Consider the following 20,890-nt stretch of genomic DNA (forward strand, 5'->3'; position numbering starts at 1 on the left):
CATTCGAACATGGTAGTCATTAAATTGTCAAATCTCATGAAAAAAGAATTTACCAACCTTTCAAATTAAAAGGTGTTAAGATCTTAAATGTAAGGTATGAAATTTGAATCTTGCATAAGAAAGTATGAACTTCTTGTGTGGGCTTTCCAAAATTCATATAATTTGGTATTAGAGTCATTATCACATTTATCGATTACAATCATGTGACATCTTTGGTGACACCAATATTGTAATGTTCTCTTGGGGCTAGTAGAGAGCTAGCACACAACTAATTCGCATAAACGTTAAGGCTGCGAAACATGATAGTATGTTAGGATCGCAAGTGCAAGGTGTGAGACTTAGATTCCGCATTGAAAAGTATGAGTTTCAAGTGTGGGGTTTATATGATTTTAGACCTTTCAATATCAACATTTAACTCTTAAGATGTGATAATCTCAAGATTCATATCAAAAGGTCTTCTATCTTTAAAGAATTTTTTACTTAACTCCATCTGAAATAAGGCACAAATTACTATAGGACATTTAATAGGGACCAAAAGCGAAAAAACAACTCATTTTGATGATTAATTGATGTACATTTAAGAAAGCATTGATTTTATAGCAAACAAGAATTATTAAGGCTAAATTCTACAAAATTTATGAGATAGTATGAGAAAAATTGTCAAAAAAACAGTGGCATAATTTTGCAAGATCCTTACTTTTGGGGGTAGAGATCGATCCACATTTCCAACAAGTTAAACAAGCTGGAAATAGTGATTATTGATTAACGATTTTAAATTCCAAGATCCAACTTGTGTTTCAATGCAATCCTAGACTTCAAAATATGAAAAGGACATGCAAACACAAAAAAGAAAAACATAACATAACTGTAATGCAATCAAAGTATATACAAGGATATAAAATCCTTTTATGACTTTTGAAATTTCAAACACCAACTGACCTAACTATTTAATAAAACTGATTACTCGATATTCTATATTATATAAATTTAATCATTCAATACTACAAATGATGCCTCAAATTAATTTAACTGAAAAATGAGTTCTTTCATATGAATGAAAGATAATATTTGGACATTAGTGTCGCACATACCAATCAATCAGCCCATTTTCAAATTCAATCCATGCAGTTGGATGCATGCATTCTATTAGTTCCTTCATAGGCATTCTGAGCATAAATTCTAAATTTGATTATTGCAAACACAATATAATAATATAACTGGAAAGATAAAGAGAAAGGCATGCTGAGCATCCAAATACTGTTTCTGAAAACTCCCAACCAAATGTTTTTTCCTAAGATTCATGTATCATTTCTTTCCAAAAAGTGTTTTTAAAAAAAAAAAAAAACTGTACCTTGTAGATAAAATAATTCTGATATACATACAAGCTCACCAATCATAACATAAATGGTCAAAGCGATGGTCAATATAAGCATGAACAATGCAGTTATCTTTATAACTATGTTAGCTTGTGTCCTTAACAAGACTCTTGGCGAATACAAATCGTCTCACACAAACAAAGATGCATACATGCATTAGCTGTGTCATCTATTACCTTTATTGATCCTAACTCAAGAGCCTACCTGATAGAAGATGATTTAAAATATTTTTATGAGTTTCTATGGATTGGAAGCATTTATTTCTAGGCGTTAACTATGCTTGTCAGTCATTTTGACCATCTTAAAGAAAGAGACATGCAGAAAGAAACCACCATTTCATGAAGAACCTTTCTGAAGCTGTAAAAATCATCATAAACCTCCACTAAATTACTAAAAAATGTTTAATCTCAAATCTGTAAAATTTATCATAACTGAAACAATAAACACAAACACTATACAACTCAAGAAGCTTCCTTTTCTTATGTTATGATATCAGCAACAATTAAATTACATTATTCTTATATAATCAGAAATGGTATGGAAACTGATATATTTTAAATCATAGCATAAAATCAACTGTTAACCAAAATAATATTCATCCTCATTCAATATGTTAACTTCTGCAATAAAATACAATACTAACATTATAAAAATAACCATGATAGTCCAAGAAACATTAATTCTCTAAGTACTAAATTTATCAGAAATGACTGTTAAAGACATAGTCTCAACCTATTCTCTAAACCAAACAATCTACTCTTCAAGAAGCTTTCCTTTTCTCAGATTATAATCACATCAATATTGGAAAATAAAAAATTATATAATGAGAGGTAGAATGAAAACTGAAAATATTTCATCCTCATTCAATGGTCTTAAGTGTTGACTTATTTCACATGATACAGCCACCAACAAAACAACCACATTATCTCTCCTTATCCTTCATTTGATCAGAATTCTTCACAAATAATATAATTCTGCTCACACTAATTCATTTTCACTGCTTACATAAAAGTTTAATTTGTTTCTTCAAAAGGTTTTGACTTTGGCGCCCCTATTTCTAACAAAAATATAAACATATAAAGCAAAAGTACGAGTACCCAAAGAAGGCAGAGACGTCCTGGCAAAATGGTTCGCGAACGACTGTGCCCATGATATCAAAGAGCAGCATGGGGAGTTTTCTCTGTTGAGTTTGTCCCCTCAAATAGGCCATGAGGAGCCATTTTGTAATGTTTTAAAGCTGGGGACAAAAAGAAATTCTTGTGGGTTTTGTAGAGGACGATTTTAGAGGGATTGCTATGGTAGAAATTAGCGTTGTGGGTACTCTGATTGACACCGCTGCTATTTAGATTCCAGTTCCGAACCGTGCGGTGGGTTGAGTTTGTTCTGTTTAGCTCCCGGGGAAATTGTGTTAACATATCAAATTAGTCCGCTTTAATCTGGGTTAAGATACGGGATCTCCCCTTACTTTTTATTAGAAACAAATATCCCCCTAGTTTCGAAATTAATGTTTAGTTTTTGAGAGGCCAAAGGACTAATTCCCACCCAAGCTATGTTACATTCTAAAGTTTCCCCTTTTCAACTTTGAAAATTTCAAATACCCACCACGAGCCCTAACCCCTTAAAATTTTATCATTTTTTGCCCCCCTAAATTTTAAAAACTAAAATTTTTTCTAGCCTAAGTTTAAAAAAATAACAGTTTTCCCTTAGAGTTTTGTTTCCAAATCTTTGGCGTCATCTCCGACTCTATTGCTGGTGGCTTCTTTCTCCCAAAGCTTCATCTCCCTCTAACTGTCTCTCTCCATTCATTTGGACGCTCGATAGAAGACGAAGCTTTTCGTCCTCCCAGATGAAGATAAAGCTGGAGAGAGGAAACTTCGAGAGGGAATGATCGTTAGCAATGGAGCCGGAGATCTGAAAATGAAACTTTAGTAGGAAACTATTATTTTTTAAAACTTAAGCTAAGATAAACTTTTAGTTTTTAAAGTTTAAGAGGACACAAAAAGATTATATTTTAGTGTATTTTTAATATTATAGATAAATTGATGGTTTTATCTCTATTATCATTAATTTTAATTGTTTATGAATAGATATTTAAGATTTTCAAAATTAAAGAAGAAAAACTTGAGAATGCAACATACCTTAGGTGAGACATAGTCTTTTGGCCTTTTTGAAAAGAAATTTTAGCCAGTAGTCAAACATCCGTTGCTTTTAAAAATTATTATAAATTCAATTGAACCCATAACTATTAGGGATGATAATTTGGGACGGGGATTATTTTTTATCCCCGCAACGGAGACGGGGCGGGGACGGGGATTGATATCCCCTACGGGGACGGGGATGGGGATTGATATCCCCTCCCCGCCCCTCCCCATTGCCATCCCTTATAACCATTGTATTATTTCAAACAAACCCATTATTCTAATTTAAAGCCAATCGATCTCAAAGCTGGTCAACATTTTAAACTCTGCACTTTAAACCCAAAGCCTTAACGCAGGAGTAAGTACACACTCCCATTCTTCAATTTTCTTTTCAAAATTCGTCATTTTGGCACCAAAATTTCGCCTTTTTCATTTATCAATCTTCTCTGCAGATCCTCTCAAATTCTTGATCGAAGATTCACAATCCGAAACAATGGCGAGCCGCTTTGGGCAATCCTCTGCGACCCTGACCATGGTCGCGGTCAACACGCCGGTCGCAGATCTCGTCCTCACCAACTTAGCCTACTGCTCCGCTTCCGATCTCCAGAGCTTTCGCTTCCCCAACTCCAGTCTCATCCTCGCCTCCGTCGCCAATGACACCTTTGTCGTCTCTCTTGCATATCCTTTTTATGTTTTCTAATTCTTGTTCTATTCGATTTGTTTTGTTAAACCTGCGTAGTAGATGCAGTAACGTTAACGGAATCTAGAGGTCTTTTTGTTTGTTACATTTTTGTCCTGGGATTTGTTAGAGTGCATGATAAGGCCAGTTTTACTTGAAATTTTATGCCTAGCATTAATGGATCAGCAGGCCTGGCTAATTCATGCACCCCTTAACTCTACCGGGATCACTTGCTATCATGTTAATGTTACCAGACCGGAATTGTTGTGTTACTGTTGTGCATAGTTCTAGTAGAATTGAATAGTAAAAAAATGTTGTTTTGGTAATATGGAGAAAGGTATGTTAACATAATGCAGTTGATGTGCTAGGGAATAAAATTTCAGTAAGGTTGCTGGTATGCCCCATATTTTGGGAATAAGATGACTTTTGGTAACAGGACAAGTAATATGAATTTGTTGCCAATTGACGTTGAATGTTACTGATATGGTATGCCAATATATGCTACAAGTAGGATATTGTAGTGTAACCTTATCATGCTGTTAGATTGTGTGAAGATAGTCTTGTTTGTTACAAATTTAATATCATATCATACTCTTGGGGAGGATTATAATACTCACATGGTAACATTGATGGGCTGAATACGACACAAATAATGGTGATATATACTAATCACGTGTTTTATGTGTTAAAAGTTTTGTGAATAACTTATATTTTATAACTGATTTTGTGTCAGATTATACCTATGTTTAAAAGTGGCAGTAATGAATTATAGCTGTTTTCATTTTAGAAATAGAATTATCATTGATTTTTGGTAATAACACAGATTATCCGTGTTAGTAACACAAACTGTATTGCATGTACCTGCAAATGTTACCTTCTAGTGTTTTTAAATGGATGATAAAGGTTGCATTCTACTAGTGTGGTATCAATCTGTTAATGTTTCTAGAAATGTATGAAAGATTGGCGTTTTTATTTCCTTTTGTGGTCTTAACTGAGGATAACTTCTCATCCGAGCATAAGCAGTGGCCAAATTGGCTTGAATTCAATCCAACGTCGACAAGCAAGAGTTTCCAGTGGCGACTCGGTATCTCTAAACAGGTTATTCATTTTGTTTCTTTTTCTTATTTTATCTTGCTCTTCTTCTTATTATTTTTTTGTATCTGTATTTATCACTTTCTAACTTTATAGAACATTTTTTGGGCCTTTTTGTTGTAGATTTATCCCACCAGATGATTTTAATCTTGCTTTGCTATCACTTGAGTTGGAATTTGTTAAAAAGGGTACTAAAAGTGAACAAGTATGCACACTGATCTCCTCTTTTATTTTATTTGCTACTTCTTTGTATGGTGCAGTGAAGTATATTTATTTTCCATTATTAGGTTGATGCTGTTCTTTTGTCAAATCAACTCAGAGGGAGATTTGGTAACCAGGTAAATGTTTATACATATTATGCTAACACTATTTAAGTTTCCATTGTGAGTGTTCTTATAGAAAGTAATTGTGACTTGTAAAATTTTGTCTGAGAGCTTTACAAGTGCCGCATTTCTGAATGTCAAAATGGTTTTCTTATTTATATACTGTCTTTTAAGATGACACCTATTTATTTGCTTTTCCAAAAAAACCTTTAAGCATTTCATAGGGTGTTGTTTAATAAAGCCACTGTATGTGGCTGTATTGTATGATATAGTCTTATATAATTTAATGGAATTCTTTTCAGGTTATGACGGCAGGACAGAAAGTTATATTCGAATATCATGGAAATAATTACATTTTTACAGTAAATCAAGCAGTTGTGGAGGGTCAAGAAAAATCTAATGCTGTTGAAAGAGGGATGATATCCAATGACACTTACATTGTCTTTGAAGCATCCAATGCGAGCGGAATTAAGGTATTCTATTAATATTTTTCATATGTTGATACAATGTAAATGTTTGATCATTTAAGTTTTGATTTGATCAATTTGGTGTAGCTTGATTCATTCATTAAATTGTTCTGTCCTATGCAGATTGTCAACCAACGAGAAGCTGCCAGTAGCAACATTTTCAGGCAGAAGGAGTTTAATCTTCAGTCACTGGGTATAGGTGGCCTAAGCGCAGAATTTGCTGATATCTTTCGAAGAGCGTTTGCTTCTCGTGTTTTTCCTCCTCATGTGACTAGCAAGTAATAAGTCTAGTTTTTAAACTTACATAAATCCTAATATGGCTCATCAATGTATCTATGGTTCTAATTTGAAAGCTTTTTAATTTCCTAGATTGGGTATCAAGCATGTCAAGGGTATGCTGCTTTTTGGGCCTCCTGGTACTGGGAAAACTCTAATGGCTCGCCAAATTGGAAAAATGTTGAATGGAAGGGAGCCAAAGGTTTGGATATGGATCTGCTTTTTTTAATTATATACAGTGATTAATGACATCATTTGTACACCTTAGCTGGTGTTGACCATGGTGATAATATGCCATCCTTGTCTGCATTCTAGCCAATAAATGAAGTTTTTGAGCTCTATCATTGTTGTTTCTTCATAATGTGACCATCAGGTTGACCATCTGACTTTTTTTTCTCAATTGCCTTTTATTATTATTATTATTATTATTTTTATTATTACTACTACTACTAGTAGATGCTTTTGTGTGCATAATGCGCTTTGATTTTATGCAAGTATTCATAAGTTATGGTTGGAATCTCACATTGCCTTTTTTTTTTTCCCTTAATTTATATTTTTGGGTTGCCTACTAGTATTTTGAGGAAACCATTTTAGAGACTTTGATGGATCTATATATTTTCTAAATCTAGTTTTATTTTGTTTTTGGGTTGTCCCATTTGAAACATTTGAAATGTATCAACATACTGTTGTGGTGTTTTCTGAAGTTTAAAATGAAATGTTCGAAGTTATTTTCTACAATGCATGTAAACGAGTCCAGAAAAGTCCTCAGAATATAAAATTGGAATAACCTTGAGAATTGGACTGTATATGGGATCTCTTCTGTTGTTACAAGAAACTTTCTTTGTATCCTAAGTGCAATTTTGTAGTGATAGATATGTTATTTTGAAACTCTGGAGTTGATTGATTGTGTGATAACTGGAATGGAATTCAAGTTACTCATATTTTGTGGGTCAGTACTGGTTGTTCTTTTCTAGCTATTGATGGACTGTTTTTCTCTCTCCTGTTTTTGGTGCATGCACTAGATTGTAAATGGCCCTGAAGTCCTAAGCAAATATGTTGGTGAAACTGAAAAGAATATCAGGGATCTTTTTGCTGATGCTGAAAATGATCAAAGGTCTCGCGGTAAGGAAATAACACACTATATGTTATATGTACTCCTAGACTTGTCTTTCTGAACAATATTGATGTTGTTCCTATTTCATTTTTCAGGGGACCAAAGTGATTTGCATGTCATAATATTTGATGAAATTGATGCTATTTGCAAGGTGAGAGATTTGCAAATTTTACCAATCTATCTTGCCCATTAGATTGAAAGTTAGTATCAGTGTTTTCATATGAACACTAGCAAAAATGATCCATATAAATATTTTTTCTTTGACTTGATGATTAAATGCATTTAAGTGTTGCTTTGGCTGGCATTTGTCCAGCTATTTTTCTTATCTTTTTAAACATGTTTGGGGGATTTAGTCAACAATGTTTAGTAACTATTGTTGGATGTCTTCCTTGTTCTGGAAGTAATTATTGCTGATAATACAGCAAGAAATGATATGTTAGATTAGGATCCAGCATAACTATTGTTCTGCTTTTGGCTGCAATTTTTGTTGTTGTCGCTACTTTTACACTTGATAATCTGTTTTTTCCCAATATGTAGTTCTAGAATAGGGTTCTTATGTTCATTTAGATTGTCTCATTAGAGTATATAACAGTCGAATCCCTGATGTTTGGCCAAATTTATCTTTCCTTTTCTAACTTATTGTTATTTACGATATTAAGTTCATTAGGAATTTTATCTTTATAAAATAATGCATTTTGGTGATTTTAATGAAGATTTTTTTTGTTAAATGGATTGTAATATTTTTTATTTATCAAATTGCAAATTCTGGATATCAATGCTCAAAGAATGTCATTTCTCAATCTCAGCTAGAACTGGGATCTCTTTTATTTTACCAATTTTTATGACTAAGCAATTCAAATTTCTTATGTCACCACTGGAAGTCTGGAATATTGTGTTCCTTTTTTTTTTTTTAATAGTGAATTGGCGTATATTTTTCTTGAGAAACACATTCTCTAATTTGATATCTTTTTACTATGACTTTTGAAGAATTAACAGTGTGGCTTTAGCTACATTTCCACCTACCACTGGTATAATTGATCTATCATAAAACATTAAGAAAATACATTGATGTTGGCTTTGAGATTATTTGTTTATATAAGAAAAGCTTTCTATAAACAGAATTAACTTAATGCATGCTTTTATTTTTCCATTGTCAGTCAAGAGGATCAACTAGAGATGGTACAGGAGTTCATGATAGCATTGTCAATCAGCTACTTACCAAGGTCAGTGCAGACTTTAAATAATTTCTGAATCTTCCAAAATTCATATAAATCTTTTTTGGCTGCTCACATTTTGCAGTCTTGGAGTTTCCTTTCATTGGAAAGGCTAAGTGATGTCTTTTATGGCTAATAGAGTACTTGCTTTTCAGATAGATGGTGTGGAGTCTCTGAATAATGTTTTGCTTATTGGAATGACCAACAGAAAGGATATGCTGGATGAAGCACTTTTAAGGTTGCTCTGTCTCTCTCTGCCTCTTGTGGCATTTAACTGGCTCTTACCTCTTTAGATTATTGGATATTATGAAATCATGAGTGAAAACTAGCAATTAAAAGTAATTTTGATGTGTTTTGACCATAATTTCCAGTCTCCAGAGCTATAGTGACTATGGATCATGTAGCAACTTTTAGAAAGATTTGTAATTTGTTCTATGGAAAACATATCAAATAAATGGGATTCAATTATGCAAGGTTTGATTTGGTTGAAGAATTCGACGGATAATGTATCTGTTTTTGTAACAGATATCCGTTAACAAATTCCTTAAGTGTAAGTCTTTGAACCCCCCCTTTTTTTTCCTGAATTTTATAGGCCTGGTCGGTTGGAGGTTCAAATTGAGATTAGCCTTCCAGATGAAAATGGCCGCCTGCAGATTCTTCAAATTCATACTAACAAGATGAAAGAGAATTCATTTCTTTCTCCTGATGTGAACCTTCAAGAACTTGGTATGTGAATTGGTTGTATTCTTTTAACAAAAGAAAAAGGAATGCTGTATGTGGTTTACACATTCATGTTTGTGTTCATTTTGTGTGTACAGCTGCTCGTACCAAAAACTACAGTGGTGCAGAGCTTGAAGGTGTTGTGAAAAGTGCTGTATCTTATGCCTTGAATAGACAAATTAGTATGGATGACCTTACCAAGCCAGTTGATGAAGAGAGTATCAAAGTTACCATGGATGACTTTCTTAATGCACTTCATGAAATTGTTCCTGCATTTGGGGCCTCCACTGATGACCTTGAGCGGTGTAGGTAATGCTTTTGGCTACAAACAGAAAAAATTTTCTTCTCTTCTTTCTAAAGATTAGCAAATTTTTTTTTTTTTGGTAATTGGGAGCCCCGCCCGTATTGATTGGATTGGTAAATCTGGGGCACAGTGATTGGACTCACAACTACTGCACTAAGTAAGTCAAGGTTTTACAAATGTAATAGAAGCTCAAACCCAGGTCATCTCCCTAAAGCTTTAATACTCCATCAGTTTTGCTAACCATGAGAGTCTCAAGGAGCAAAATTGTTTCAATGTTTGGAAACCATTTTTAGTTTTTATTCTGCTTGCATCTGCATCAACACTTGACTGCTAGAAATTGATTTGCTGGGTAATCTAAATTACAATTTTGTATGCCTTGCATATGACCATGGGTTTTGATTTCTAATGCTCCATATATTCAAATCTATTTGAACCGTCTCTTAGTGACTTTTTTCAAGATATCTAAAGCACCGTTAATGGATAAGTAGATGCCAAGATTTGAAATGAAGGATGTCTATAATAGTTAATTTTTAATGTGAAATTTCATGAATGCATTATTTGCTGGTCTTTATAACTACTTTACCGAAACAATTATACATTGTTTAAATATTACAAATGTCAGCTCTTAAGGCTTACTCATCTGTCTTTAATAATTTACTAAGTTCCAATTCCAGTTCATCCGTCTTAATTGTTCAGTTGTCTGCTACAATTAGATTGATTAATATAAGGTGGCTTGCGCATTTTTTTCCAAACATTTATTCTGTATTTTGATGCTCTTTCTTTTTCAATGTTCTATTTTTAGAGAGCTCTTTAAATAAAATCTAGTTTCTTCTGTTTGAGATTACAGCAGAATTCAAGCTCGTTAACTCTCCATCATCTTTATTATTGCCTAAAATTTTTTATGTAACATGATACTAGACTTAATGGCATGGTGGACTGTGGTGATCGCCATAAGCACATCTATCAAAGGGCTATGCTACTAGTTGAACAAGTTAAAGTGAGCAAAGGAAGTCCCCTTGTCACTTGCCTTCTGGAAGGCCCAAGTGGCAGGTATGCTTGGTCATTTTTTAAAGTTGCTTTTGTTTATTGCAGCGAGCTTATACTGAATCATTATTTCCATGGACAGTGGCAAAACTGCTTTGGCAGCTACTGTTGGCATTGACAGCGATTTTCCATATGTGAAGATAGTAAGCTCCCCAAGTATATGTGCAAATGACATCTTTTTTTTCTCTGGAATTTATAGCCTGACTTTAGTGTTTTTTTTATTGTCCCTTGAAATGGGTAGATCTCAGCTGAATCAATGATTGGTCTTCATGAGAGCACCAAGTGTGCTCAGATTGTCAAGGTTTGTGAATGACAATATTTCTTGTTCCATCTTTTTTCACCTTTTTTTTCACTAGGGAAAGTTATTTGTTTGTTCTAGAATTTCTACTTTTATGTCTGTTAATTTTGTGCTACACTTGAAGAGAATGGTGATTAATCTGTTCTATATTGATTTGCATTTGTGGTTAGCATATTTGCTATATTAGAAAAAAATAAAAGTTTCATAGAATTTTTTTATGTTTTGAAAGGTTTTTGAGGATGCATACAAGTCACCCCTGAGTATAATTATCCTTGATGACATTGAAAGGTATGAGCTGACATCTCGAGTTATGTCATCTTGGGCATTTTCCATCCTTTAGCTACTACTTATATATAAATTTATCGTGTTTTGTTTTTGCAGGTTACTAGAGTATGTTGCAATTGGGCCTCGCTTTTCAAATATAATTTCTCAAACAATGTTGGTTCTCCTCAAACGGCTTCCACCAAAGGTTTCTATTCTGTTTTTGTCTTTTTTTTTTTTCCTTTTTTGGGTACAAGTTGTTTTATCATTCAGGTGAAGCAAAATTTTGCTTGAACTATGTTTTCAGGGTAAAAAACTATTGGTGATAGGGACAACAAGTGAAGTCAGTTTCTTAGATTCCGTTGGCCTTAGTGATGCTTTCTCTGTCACTTACAATGTTCCTACTTTGAAGGTGAATGATGCAAAGAAGGTAATGATTGCTTCTGTCACTCATAATTTTTTGGATAATCTTTTTCTCATGGTGTCCTAGTGTGTTTCCTTTGGCCAGTCTGAATCACTTACTCCATTGATGCTAGTAAATTTTAAAAACATGGAAAATCACAAAGCACTGTTTTTTTTTTTTTTCTTATTATTTGCTATATATTGGTTTCTGTAACTTATTTAAAGTGCTACTATGTCATCTTTTCACTGAGGGTCAGCCTCAATTTAGGCTCTCTGGCTCTGGCCATTTATGCTGTTGTTGATATGGGTTGAGGCCTGACTAATGAATGTTTCATGGTAATTGTATGAATCTTATTCACTCACTTGCAAGCTTGGTTGATTATGCTCTGTTGTTATGGTAAACTCTAAAATTTGGAATGTGTTCCTCAAATGGAACTTTTATGTTTTGTTAACCGCTGCATGTTTATCATGACCATCTATTCAAGCTGAGAAATTCTAACTTAGTGCATTCAATCATTTCTGATATGGTGAAAATTATACATGCCAAAAAGTCATGCCAAGTTGAAAATTTTATAAATGGAACTGTTCACAGAAGTCTGGGTTTTGGCACATGTTTTAGTGTGAGTATTCACTACCACCTATGGCCTGACTTGATTTAGGAAATCTAGTACATCTTTTCTTATTCTTTTGAGAGATAAACATGTGGAATTTATTTTTTTTTGTGCATTTGATATTAGGAAAAGCCTTGTATGGACGGTATTGTTTTAGTCTTTTCATCTTTTATCTTTTACCATTCAGTGTAATTCATTTGTTAATTAGGGTAATGATACCCATTGAACTAGCAAAAAATAGTTTATTTTTCCAAGTGCTTGTTGTCAAAAAGTTTGTCTGAATTCTGAGAGGGTATTTTGATCCATATAACAGCCATCATAATCTTAAGCGGAAAATTATTTGTAAATAAATCTTTGAATTTGCAATTAATCTGCTTTTGTTCTCTCCAGGTGTTAAAACAACTCAACGTTTTTGCCGAAAAAGATATTGATACAGCTGCAGAAGCCCTGAATGATGTGAGTTTTATATATTTGTTTCCTGGCATGCCTTTTACAGCTAGTTCTCTGTAATTGATTCTTAAAACAAATGTTGCACTAATTGAGCTTGAAATCCATCGACAATTACCCAAATCTTGAACTCTGAGTCTATTCATGGCATTCTTGTTTTTTGGCAAAGAAAATGGTGGGAAGGGGGATGCAAAGCTAGTGGGCTTTAAACATGTGGCCCCGTTGACTTTGCCCAGGATTGATATATTTTGTCCTGGAATTGTACCGTGTTTTCTTAAGTTTGCTTGATAACCGAAGTCCTAATATGAGCTTATTAAGTTACTGTAGAACTATACCACCAATTCCAAACCTAATATTTGCATATATTTTTTAACTTTTTTGGTGTGACAATACTCATGCCCGTAATTGGGGATACAACAACTCAATTTTGCTTTTTCTGTTTTCCTCTTAGATGACTATCAAGAAGCTGTACATGGTGATTGAGATGGCTGCTCAGGGAGAGCAAGGCGGATCTGCAGAGGCAATCTACTCTGGCAAAGAAAAGATTAAGATCTCACACTTCTATGATTGCCTTCAGGATATGGTTCGATACTAGTTTCAAAGCTTATTTTCAATCTTTATTTTCTGAATTAAATCAAAATATTGAAATAGGTGCTTCACCATGTATAGTAAGGAACTAGTTCAAAGTGTTATGTTTTTCATAGGATTCCATTGATGCTCAATTCCTTGTTGCTTGTTTTGATCCATCTTTTTATGTTCATTTGGAAGTAGGAGAGGGACAGGGTCGGGGGGTTGTGTTTGTTGTCCTCTATCTTTGAGACATTAAAATTTGGAATCACAGGCTTGTAAGTTTTATAAATTACAAACCTTTTGTTTTGTTGTTTTTTTTTTGGGGGGAATTATTGAAATAGAGTAACAGATAAAGCCTTTGTGGTGAATTGAGTTTCCTGGGTGGAAGGAAAATTGAGAAATTTTGTATTATAAATGAGATATCAATTAGTTCAGGAATATTATTGAGATTGTTAAGACTTAGATGGAAGGATAATAAGATATAAATTTAAATAAAATAAAATTATATATATATATATATATATATATATATATATATATATATATACTTTTTATTTTATATAATTAGATATATATGATATATTATTAGATGATATAGTTTTAAATTAAAAATAAAATAATATTTTATCATATTATAATATATTATTTATATATTTAATTATATATTAAAAAGTATATAATATAACATTGCTCATTAAATTACACCAGGCTATGAGATTGTTATTTTCCAAGTTAGAGACATAGCTATTTCCTGAATAGTTATTAAATATTATAATAATCATTGTAAGTTAAAAAATATTTATATAATTAACTTTTATTCATATTTATTTCAAGTTTCAATACCTAAAATTCAACTGGAAAGATATCTTCATTTTTTGAAAATCTTCAAAATAATATTTTATTATTTGATCAAATCTGGAAGAACATTTACCTATTAACAATTTTTAATCCTTTTTGAGTTCATAGTCTTTCTGTTATTATAGATGCTCCAAGAATAATATTATTACACTAAAAACCAACTGAGATTTTTTTTTCCTTTTTGTATTGTCTTATTGTAAAATAATATTATTCCACTCAATGCAATGTTACAGATGTAAGAGATATATCAAATCCTGTGTTAAATTCAACTCAATTCAATTGTAAAATACAAAAATAAATCAAATATAGAAAACAACCTAATATATACAAAAACATGTTGAATTCTCACATCTCAATGTCTTCCAAATCTGGTAGAGGGAACCTAAGGATTGCAGCAACGCCAGTCAATTGCCCCAATTCTGTACTCAAACATATAAGGAAATTCTAATTAAACGACATAATAGGAAATTATATTCAGCCCCTATCTTTTGTTGAGTATTGGCTGTAGTCAAGTAGTTGGCGATAATATGATAATAAGAAATAAATATAAAGGAACTGGTTACTTGACATAATCTGACTTAACGCCTGTGTTACACGAACCATATAAAAATATTGTTCAAATTACCATGTGAGACATGCAAGATTGGATATTGAAGAGAAAGAGAGAATGACGCGAAGCACAGAAGATAACACTTACGTTCCCCTGAGACGTGCATGGATGAAAATACATGAGCAGTGCCTCCTGAATCCTTAACTGAGTTGACCAGATTAACATACTTCTGCCTTGTTGCTATATCAGAATTCCTGGAATTCAACTCGATTAACATTAACAACTTAGATACATGTTCTTGGCGTGATATGATACTGGAATTTCTACTGTGAATGTCACTGGCACTGATTTTAAATTATAACAAATGGAATTAAGCCAAATCACCCAAAAAAAAAATTATTATACTACACTTATTTTTTTTACTAACTTATCTATATAAACTGATGTATATTAATGTGATTAAATGATCTAAATGTTTAGATTATCTTTAATTTAAAATACCTAATTACTTTAAAAGACATTGTATAGTGAGAGTCCAAAGTGTAGTATTATTCAAAAGCTGTTGTTTGATCATGTATACTGCCACTAGTTACCTATACACCAACCTGAAAAGATCGTCTGTGATGAGAAGTGTTTGGATAGCCATTCGCTCATGGGCAACCTCCACATGCTTTGGTCCATAACATGCTCGGTTTGGATCCTACAAGATGTCAAGAAAAGGGATTTCTTTAGCAAATGGAAAAAAGGAAAAACAAAGAATGAGAAGATATGAAAGTAAATTAATATCACAGATCTCGAAGACAGAAACTGACATTTGAAAGCATGTTGTAGAAGTCCTTGAGAGCTTGGACCTGACAAGTAGGACAATCAATTCTAGTGCAAATTCAACATACTGCGGTTAAAAATGTTAAGCATAAATTGTTTTTCTATCCTTGCCTCTTGTGCTGCTTTAGTGTCCTTTATCAAGTTCATAACATTTGGAGCATCCAAAACCTCCCTTAAACTATGCCTGTGTCAAAAATTGGATGCCAAACAATCATATGAAGCACAGAACTTACAGACAGATTGTAAAATAAAATAAAAAATGAAAAGCAGTAATGTAGTATCCATGAAAAGTGAGGTCTATTACATCTGGCAATTTGTCTATTTAAATTCCATTAGAAATGTTAGTTTCATATTTGACCATTAACTGAAATATTTAGAAATTTGATTTCAGTATGTTTAAACAAAATTATAGACATACTTGTATCCAGAAGTTGTATGCACAAGAACAATGCGTGACTTGTTCTCAATAATTGGTCTCAACTGTCTCCTTTCTGCCTCTAATAATAGGTGTCGATGAAACTGATCCTAAATCGCATAGAACAAACAAACATTAATACATGAAGGAGATCTTTGAAATTTGGATTCCATAAGTTGTGTTTACAAAAATAGTAAGCAGTTCTTTCAATAATTTAAGGATTCTTGGTATTTATTCAAAGTTCAAACTAGAAATGATAAGACAACAATCACTGACCTTTGTGAAACCAGGACTGGCAATAACAGCACAACGAACAACATTGAAATCGACATGTTTCAGGAAAGCCTAACACATATTATAATTTATCAGAAAATTCAGAAATGCTCTTAAGAATTCAAGTATGAAGGGCAAGTGTATTCAGAAATGGGCTTGAAAGCTGTGGTGTTACAACCGAAGTGAAGCTTACCTGAAGAACATTCTCAAAAAACTTCTTCAAAGCCTGTAAAAGACAATCAACAAGGAGATAAATTTATAAGTTTTAACAGCTAGATTATTACTTTCTATCATAATATTATTATCAAACCACTCAAAACACACGTACCGACTCATAACCAGCAATAGCAGGCCCATGCTTGCGAGGAATTGAAGTTTCTATCCGTGACCGAGTGGTTGTCATACTGTTTTTATCAACCACATGAAGAAAGGGTGATTAAACTTTCAAAGAGACCATTGTACAAGAAGAAATAGAATTTCAAGTATTACTAAAAAATGAAATGGGGTATTACTACAACATACACACACACATATAAAAAGTTACACATACCTTCTACCGATAAGCAAGATGTGAGCTAATCCTTCTTGCATTAAAACCACAGCAAGATCAGCACTAGCTGTAGGATCTGAAATTTAAAGAATCAAGTATTAAAGACAGTCAGATAATCAACCGTATAGTAACACTAACTTGATAGATGTTCACCAATCAAGTCAATCCCTAGGAAATTATTTCTTAAATTCAAATACAGTTGGAGTGTACAGTCAAGGTCATTCTGGTTAAACCAATAGAGGATTTCTTATATACATTAAAAATAATAGCAGACTTAACTCCAAAATTCAGAAGAGCCATCATCAATGTACGCCAACAGATGATTTCTTATATACTTAACAAAATGATAGATAATTTCTAATGCACATAGTTTAGAATCTTTAAAAAAGTTGAAAGATTCAGAAAGCATACCAGATGCCTGATGAAGTACATCCAAAGCCAGTGAGTCCCAAAGATCCTAAAAAGTTACAGAATAATGGCATGCTGCAAAAGTTAGTAGATAGAAAGATGCTCAATCTTTTTTTTTTTTTTTTTTCCCTTTTAATATTATAGATGACGAGAAGCAACCATAGATAATTTAAAAATAAAAACTCCTTGAAAATGCATATTTTAACAAATATGAAGCACCAAGATTTGCAAGTCATTCATGTTTTTCTCTCCTCTATGTTTCACTGACTCAGGTACGAGTCTTGACTACAGTATGAAGCCAGGCACTCAACTCATCCAAACCTCAAAAACACAAGAAATGGGGACTTTGTCACAAGAGATCCATTAGTTGAACATATGTGAGGAAAATGTGTTCCCCTTTGCTCAGAGGATATATTCCACTGTCCAAATGTAGGCTGAACTGTCCTGGTTTGAAGACATTCGCATTTCTTCAGTCTTTGTTTGTTGGTTTGAAGAAATTTACATTTCTTCAGTCTTTGTTTGTACTCTCATAGATTCAGCCTTGTTCTGGTGTTGGATCTACATTTTAGTATGGTCAGAACTCTTATATACATTTGGCAGTTGTATCCTTTTGAAAAATATTTCTTGAATTTTCTTAGAACTAAAAGTTTGAGCTTTTACTATATGTGGCTCAGGTAGCAGGAACTTACCCTGCCTCTTTTATACCACTTCCATAATCTCTCTTTCTCAATCCAACCTCCCTCTTGATATCATAGATCTCTCCACATGGCACTAATTGTTCCTTCTGTTGACAAGAATAAGCTTCACTATGCTCAATCTTGCTAAAACCTGCTGTGATTAATACTTTGTTGCTGCATCCGACCACTGTTATAATAGGGACTATATGGCAAAGTGACAAATCTGTGTCACATTGTTCTAATAAGAGTTCATGAAACACAAGTTCTGTTTCCCTAGAAAGTTTAGTTCTACTACCAAGGACACAAAATGGTCCCTTGCAACACAGGCCTCTGAAAATATTGGCCTTTATTATGTATTAACAAAATGAAAGGTTTAAGCAGTGACATGACATAAAGAGAAGACAGTAACTAAACCTACCCAAATATTCGGTAAAGGGAAGGATATTAGGTCAATTAGATGCAGACACGTATTTCATAGATTTTTCCAAATGAGTTGGTACATGCATAAGTTGAAAGCTAAAGCACATAAATGTCGTGGATTTAAATGAGTGAACAAGGGCATCACACCTTTCTTAACACAAAAGGTCGCTGCAGCTCAAGCTCCAAAGTATGGAATGCTCCAATCTGCAGCAAAGTGATAAGGTCAAAGAACAAGATAAAAACTTAAATTTATTTATGCCATGTTCAATGCAATGCAAAACTTACTTTCACATATTCATTCTCTAAAATATTCTTTCCTCGAATGCGCAACACAGACCCTTCTTTGTCATAATCTGCAGCCTATAGGATATTGAATGATCATAAACAAACAATGGATTACAAATTCATAAAAGTTCTATTTATGCTACATCCATGTGGCAACCCTATTGTATATATAAAATAAAAAAAAAGGGATAGCTAAAACATTAATTAACCCATTGAACAAAAGTATTACCTCAACTTTGATTTCCAGCTTCAGCTTCACACGTTCAGCATCTCTTCCACCAGATGCCACCTCTCTTAAAACTTTCCTATTACGAGATGAAAAGAATACCAAGGAACTGGTTATCTCAATTAACTAACCAAAAACAGAAAGGTAGTTAAAAGATCTAACACTGAGACAAGAAATTTCGTAATTTAATTTAAAAGGTTGCATCAAAAGAATTTTATAATCTAATCCAAAAAGTGGCACCAAATGGGCCTAATACCTTCAAGTTACCAAACAAAATGACTAAAAATAAGTCTCAATTTCATATACAATAAAAACAAGCTCTTTCATATACTGAAATGTGATTATCATGTCATTTATCTTAATTTTTTTACTATTCACAATTCTCATTATCCATTATCTTTTCTTTGTTTTACGTCACACCAATCTATATGAAAGAATTTGTAGTTTCAACTTTTTGCCTCTAATTACCGTCCAGGGCATGCAATGACACAGAGGCAGTATTTTGTTCACTTATATTGATATTTCGTTTACATGTAGCAATATGCTACTTACTATAAAAGATATTAAACTATATATTTATGTACTAAATTATTTAAAACATAGTTACAAAGATCCAAAAAATAATATATGTAACAAAAACATCAGTCTGTTGAAGTTATTGATCCATTACCATACTGTGACCCTACCTTCCACCCACACGCATTATCATATTATGTCAAAATTCCCAGTTTTACACACACAAAAGTCGATTCATAATTCAACCCACTGAAGCATGGACATTGAAGAAGAACCAATACATGCTACTTATAGCCAAATCAATAAAGTTACTAGGTTGGTACCCTAGCATGACCCTACCCTTCAGGAACATATTCTATCATGTCAAATCAAATTTCCTATTGCTTTCAGAAAGTGATAGGACCTTGGTTTGGAAAGTGTACACAAGGAGATGTGGTTCCAACACCAGACAAATGGACCAGTAAAGGAATGTGGCCGAGGGAGGGATTCTAACAATAGGGGGGTGGGGGCGGAGGAGACCTATGGGGTGGAAGAAGGGGGAAAGGCAGGAATAAATTAAGAAGGGATTGGGAAGCACTGAGCTGATTGAGAAGTTCCAGCTCCTTGATTTCCCGGACTTTAGTTGGTTGTTAGCTTCTGCTGTTGATATTAATCATCTAGAGTGGACTGTGTAAACATAGGAACTCTCGTTGATTATACATAAATAAATACATATATATGTATATATATCCACACATACTTGTGTGTGTGTGTGTGAATTAATGTTTTGTCTTCAATCCTGAGTATTGTTTGACCGTGAATGCGGGTTGGCTGTTTTATGTTTTTGTGTGTGAGAAATTGGTGTGCTGAGAATTACCCAAAAATAAAATTGGTGGTTGAGGAATTAGGTGCTGCAAGTTCAGGGTTCCATCAGAAAGCAAACAAAGCTGAATTACAACTGACCTATTAAAGCCAGAACAAGAACCAAACATCGTACTTCTAACTATCACATCAGTCCAGTAACGTTACCGGACCAGTACCATTCTGAGAACCTACCTCCTGAAACGCAACCTTATATATGATATCAAAAATACCAGTTTTTCACAAGAAAAAGGATCTGCTTTTGAAATTGACCCATTATAACTAAGCATAAAAAGCCTGAAAACACATAAAAGATCTTTAAACAAAGAAAAATCACTACCTAACAGTTACAGCCATGACGGAGTCGCCAGGAGCTATGAGATTATACGCAAACCAAAGATCATCTGAATCCACTGGAACCATCTGGAAAAGGCGCAATCACCCATATATCAAATTCAATGTTACAACACGATACAGCATGAGTAAGCACGAAATTGAATTGGGTTTTGTAGATTTTACCTTGACGCTTCCAGGTCCATTGGGTACTAAATCTCTGCGTACGATTCTCATTTGTGCTTCGCTTCTTTATTTGGTTCTGTTTATGTTTTTTGTTTGCGTGCCTGTTTTTTGTTTCTTGAGTTATTGTTAGTGGTACTATTATATGAGAGAACTGGGAAATCCGAGAGAGAGGAGGAATCCGGGCCCCATTTG

The 20,890-nt window shown here is 33.4% G+C and overlaps 2 protein-coding genes and 1 long non-coding RNA gene across 3 annotated transcripts; 1 reads left to right on the forward strand and 2 right to left on the reverse strand.

Moving 5' to 3' along the window:
- Positions 1-3,792: 3,792 nt before the first annotated feature.
- LOC123221362 (vesicle-fusing ATPase-like) lies at positions 3,793-13,704 on the forward strand. Its single transcript, XM_044644212.1, has 22 exons — positions 3,793-3,872; positions 3,967-4,192; positions 5,196-5,291; positions 5,409-5,490; positions 5,573-5,623; positions 5,911-6,081; positions 6,199-6,353; positions 6,445-6,553; positions 7,374-7,473; positions 7,561-7,616; positions 8,623-8,688; positions 8,835-8,917; positions 9,272-9,405; positions 9,498-9,708; positions 10,622-10,753; positions 10,830-10,890; positions 10,989-11,048; positions 11,275-11,333; positions 11,427-11,514; positions 11,614-11,736; positions 12,710-12,775; positions 13,218-13,704. The coding sequence occupies exons 2-22, from the start codon at positions 4,008-4,010 to the stop codon at positions 13,359-13,361; spliced, it is 2,232 nt and encodes a 743-aa protein (XP_044500147.1). The 5' UTR covers positions 3,793-3,872; positions 3,967-4,007; the 3' UTR covers positions 13,362-13,704.
- A 632-nt stretch (positions 13,705-14,336) lies between these two features.
- LOC123220964 (protein PELOTA 1) lies at positions 14,337-20,890 on the reverse strand. The gene is made up of 16 exons (XM_044643599.1): positions 20,699-20,890; positions 20,520-20,602; positions 18,827-18,902; positions 18,598-18,672; positions 18,460-18,516; positions 17,219-17,264; positions 16,808-16,883; positions 16,586-16,661; positions 16,451-16,483; positions 16,261-16,329; positions 15,988-16,094; positions 15,681-15,753; positions 15,557-15,595; positions 15,350-15,444; positions 14,892-14,998; positions 14,337-14,613 (listed from the first exon to the last, which is right to left on the reverse strand). The coding sequence occupies exons 1-16, from the start codon at positions 20,747-20,749 to the stop codon at positions 14,540-14,542; spliced, it is 1,137 nt and encodes a 378-aa protein (XP_044499534.1). The 5' UTR covers positions 20,750-20,890; the 3' UTR covers positions 14,337-14,539.
- On the reverse strand, positions 17,474-18,453 carry LOC123220965. The gene is made up of 2 exons (XR_006503187.1): positions 17,905-18,453; positions 17,474-17,773 (listed from the first exon to the last, which is right to left on the reverse strand). It is a non-coding gene; the product is annotated as an uncharacterized LOC123220965 (long non-coding RNA).

The sequence above is a fragment of the Mangifera indica genome, chromosome 7 (genome assembly GCF_011075055.1).
Source record: "Mangifera indica cultivar Alphonso chromosome 7, CATAS_Mindica_2.1, whole genome shotgun sequence".
Classification (NCBI taxonomy): Eukaryota; Viridiplantae; Streptophyta; class Magnoliopsida; order Sapindales; family Anacardiaceae; genus Mangifera; species Mangifera indica.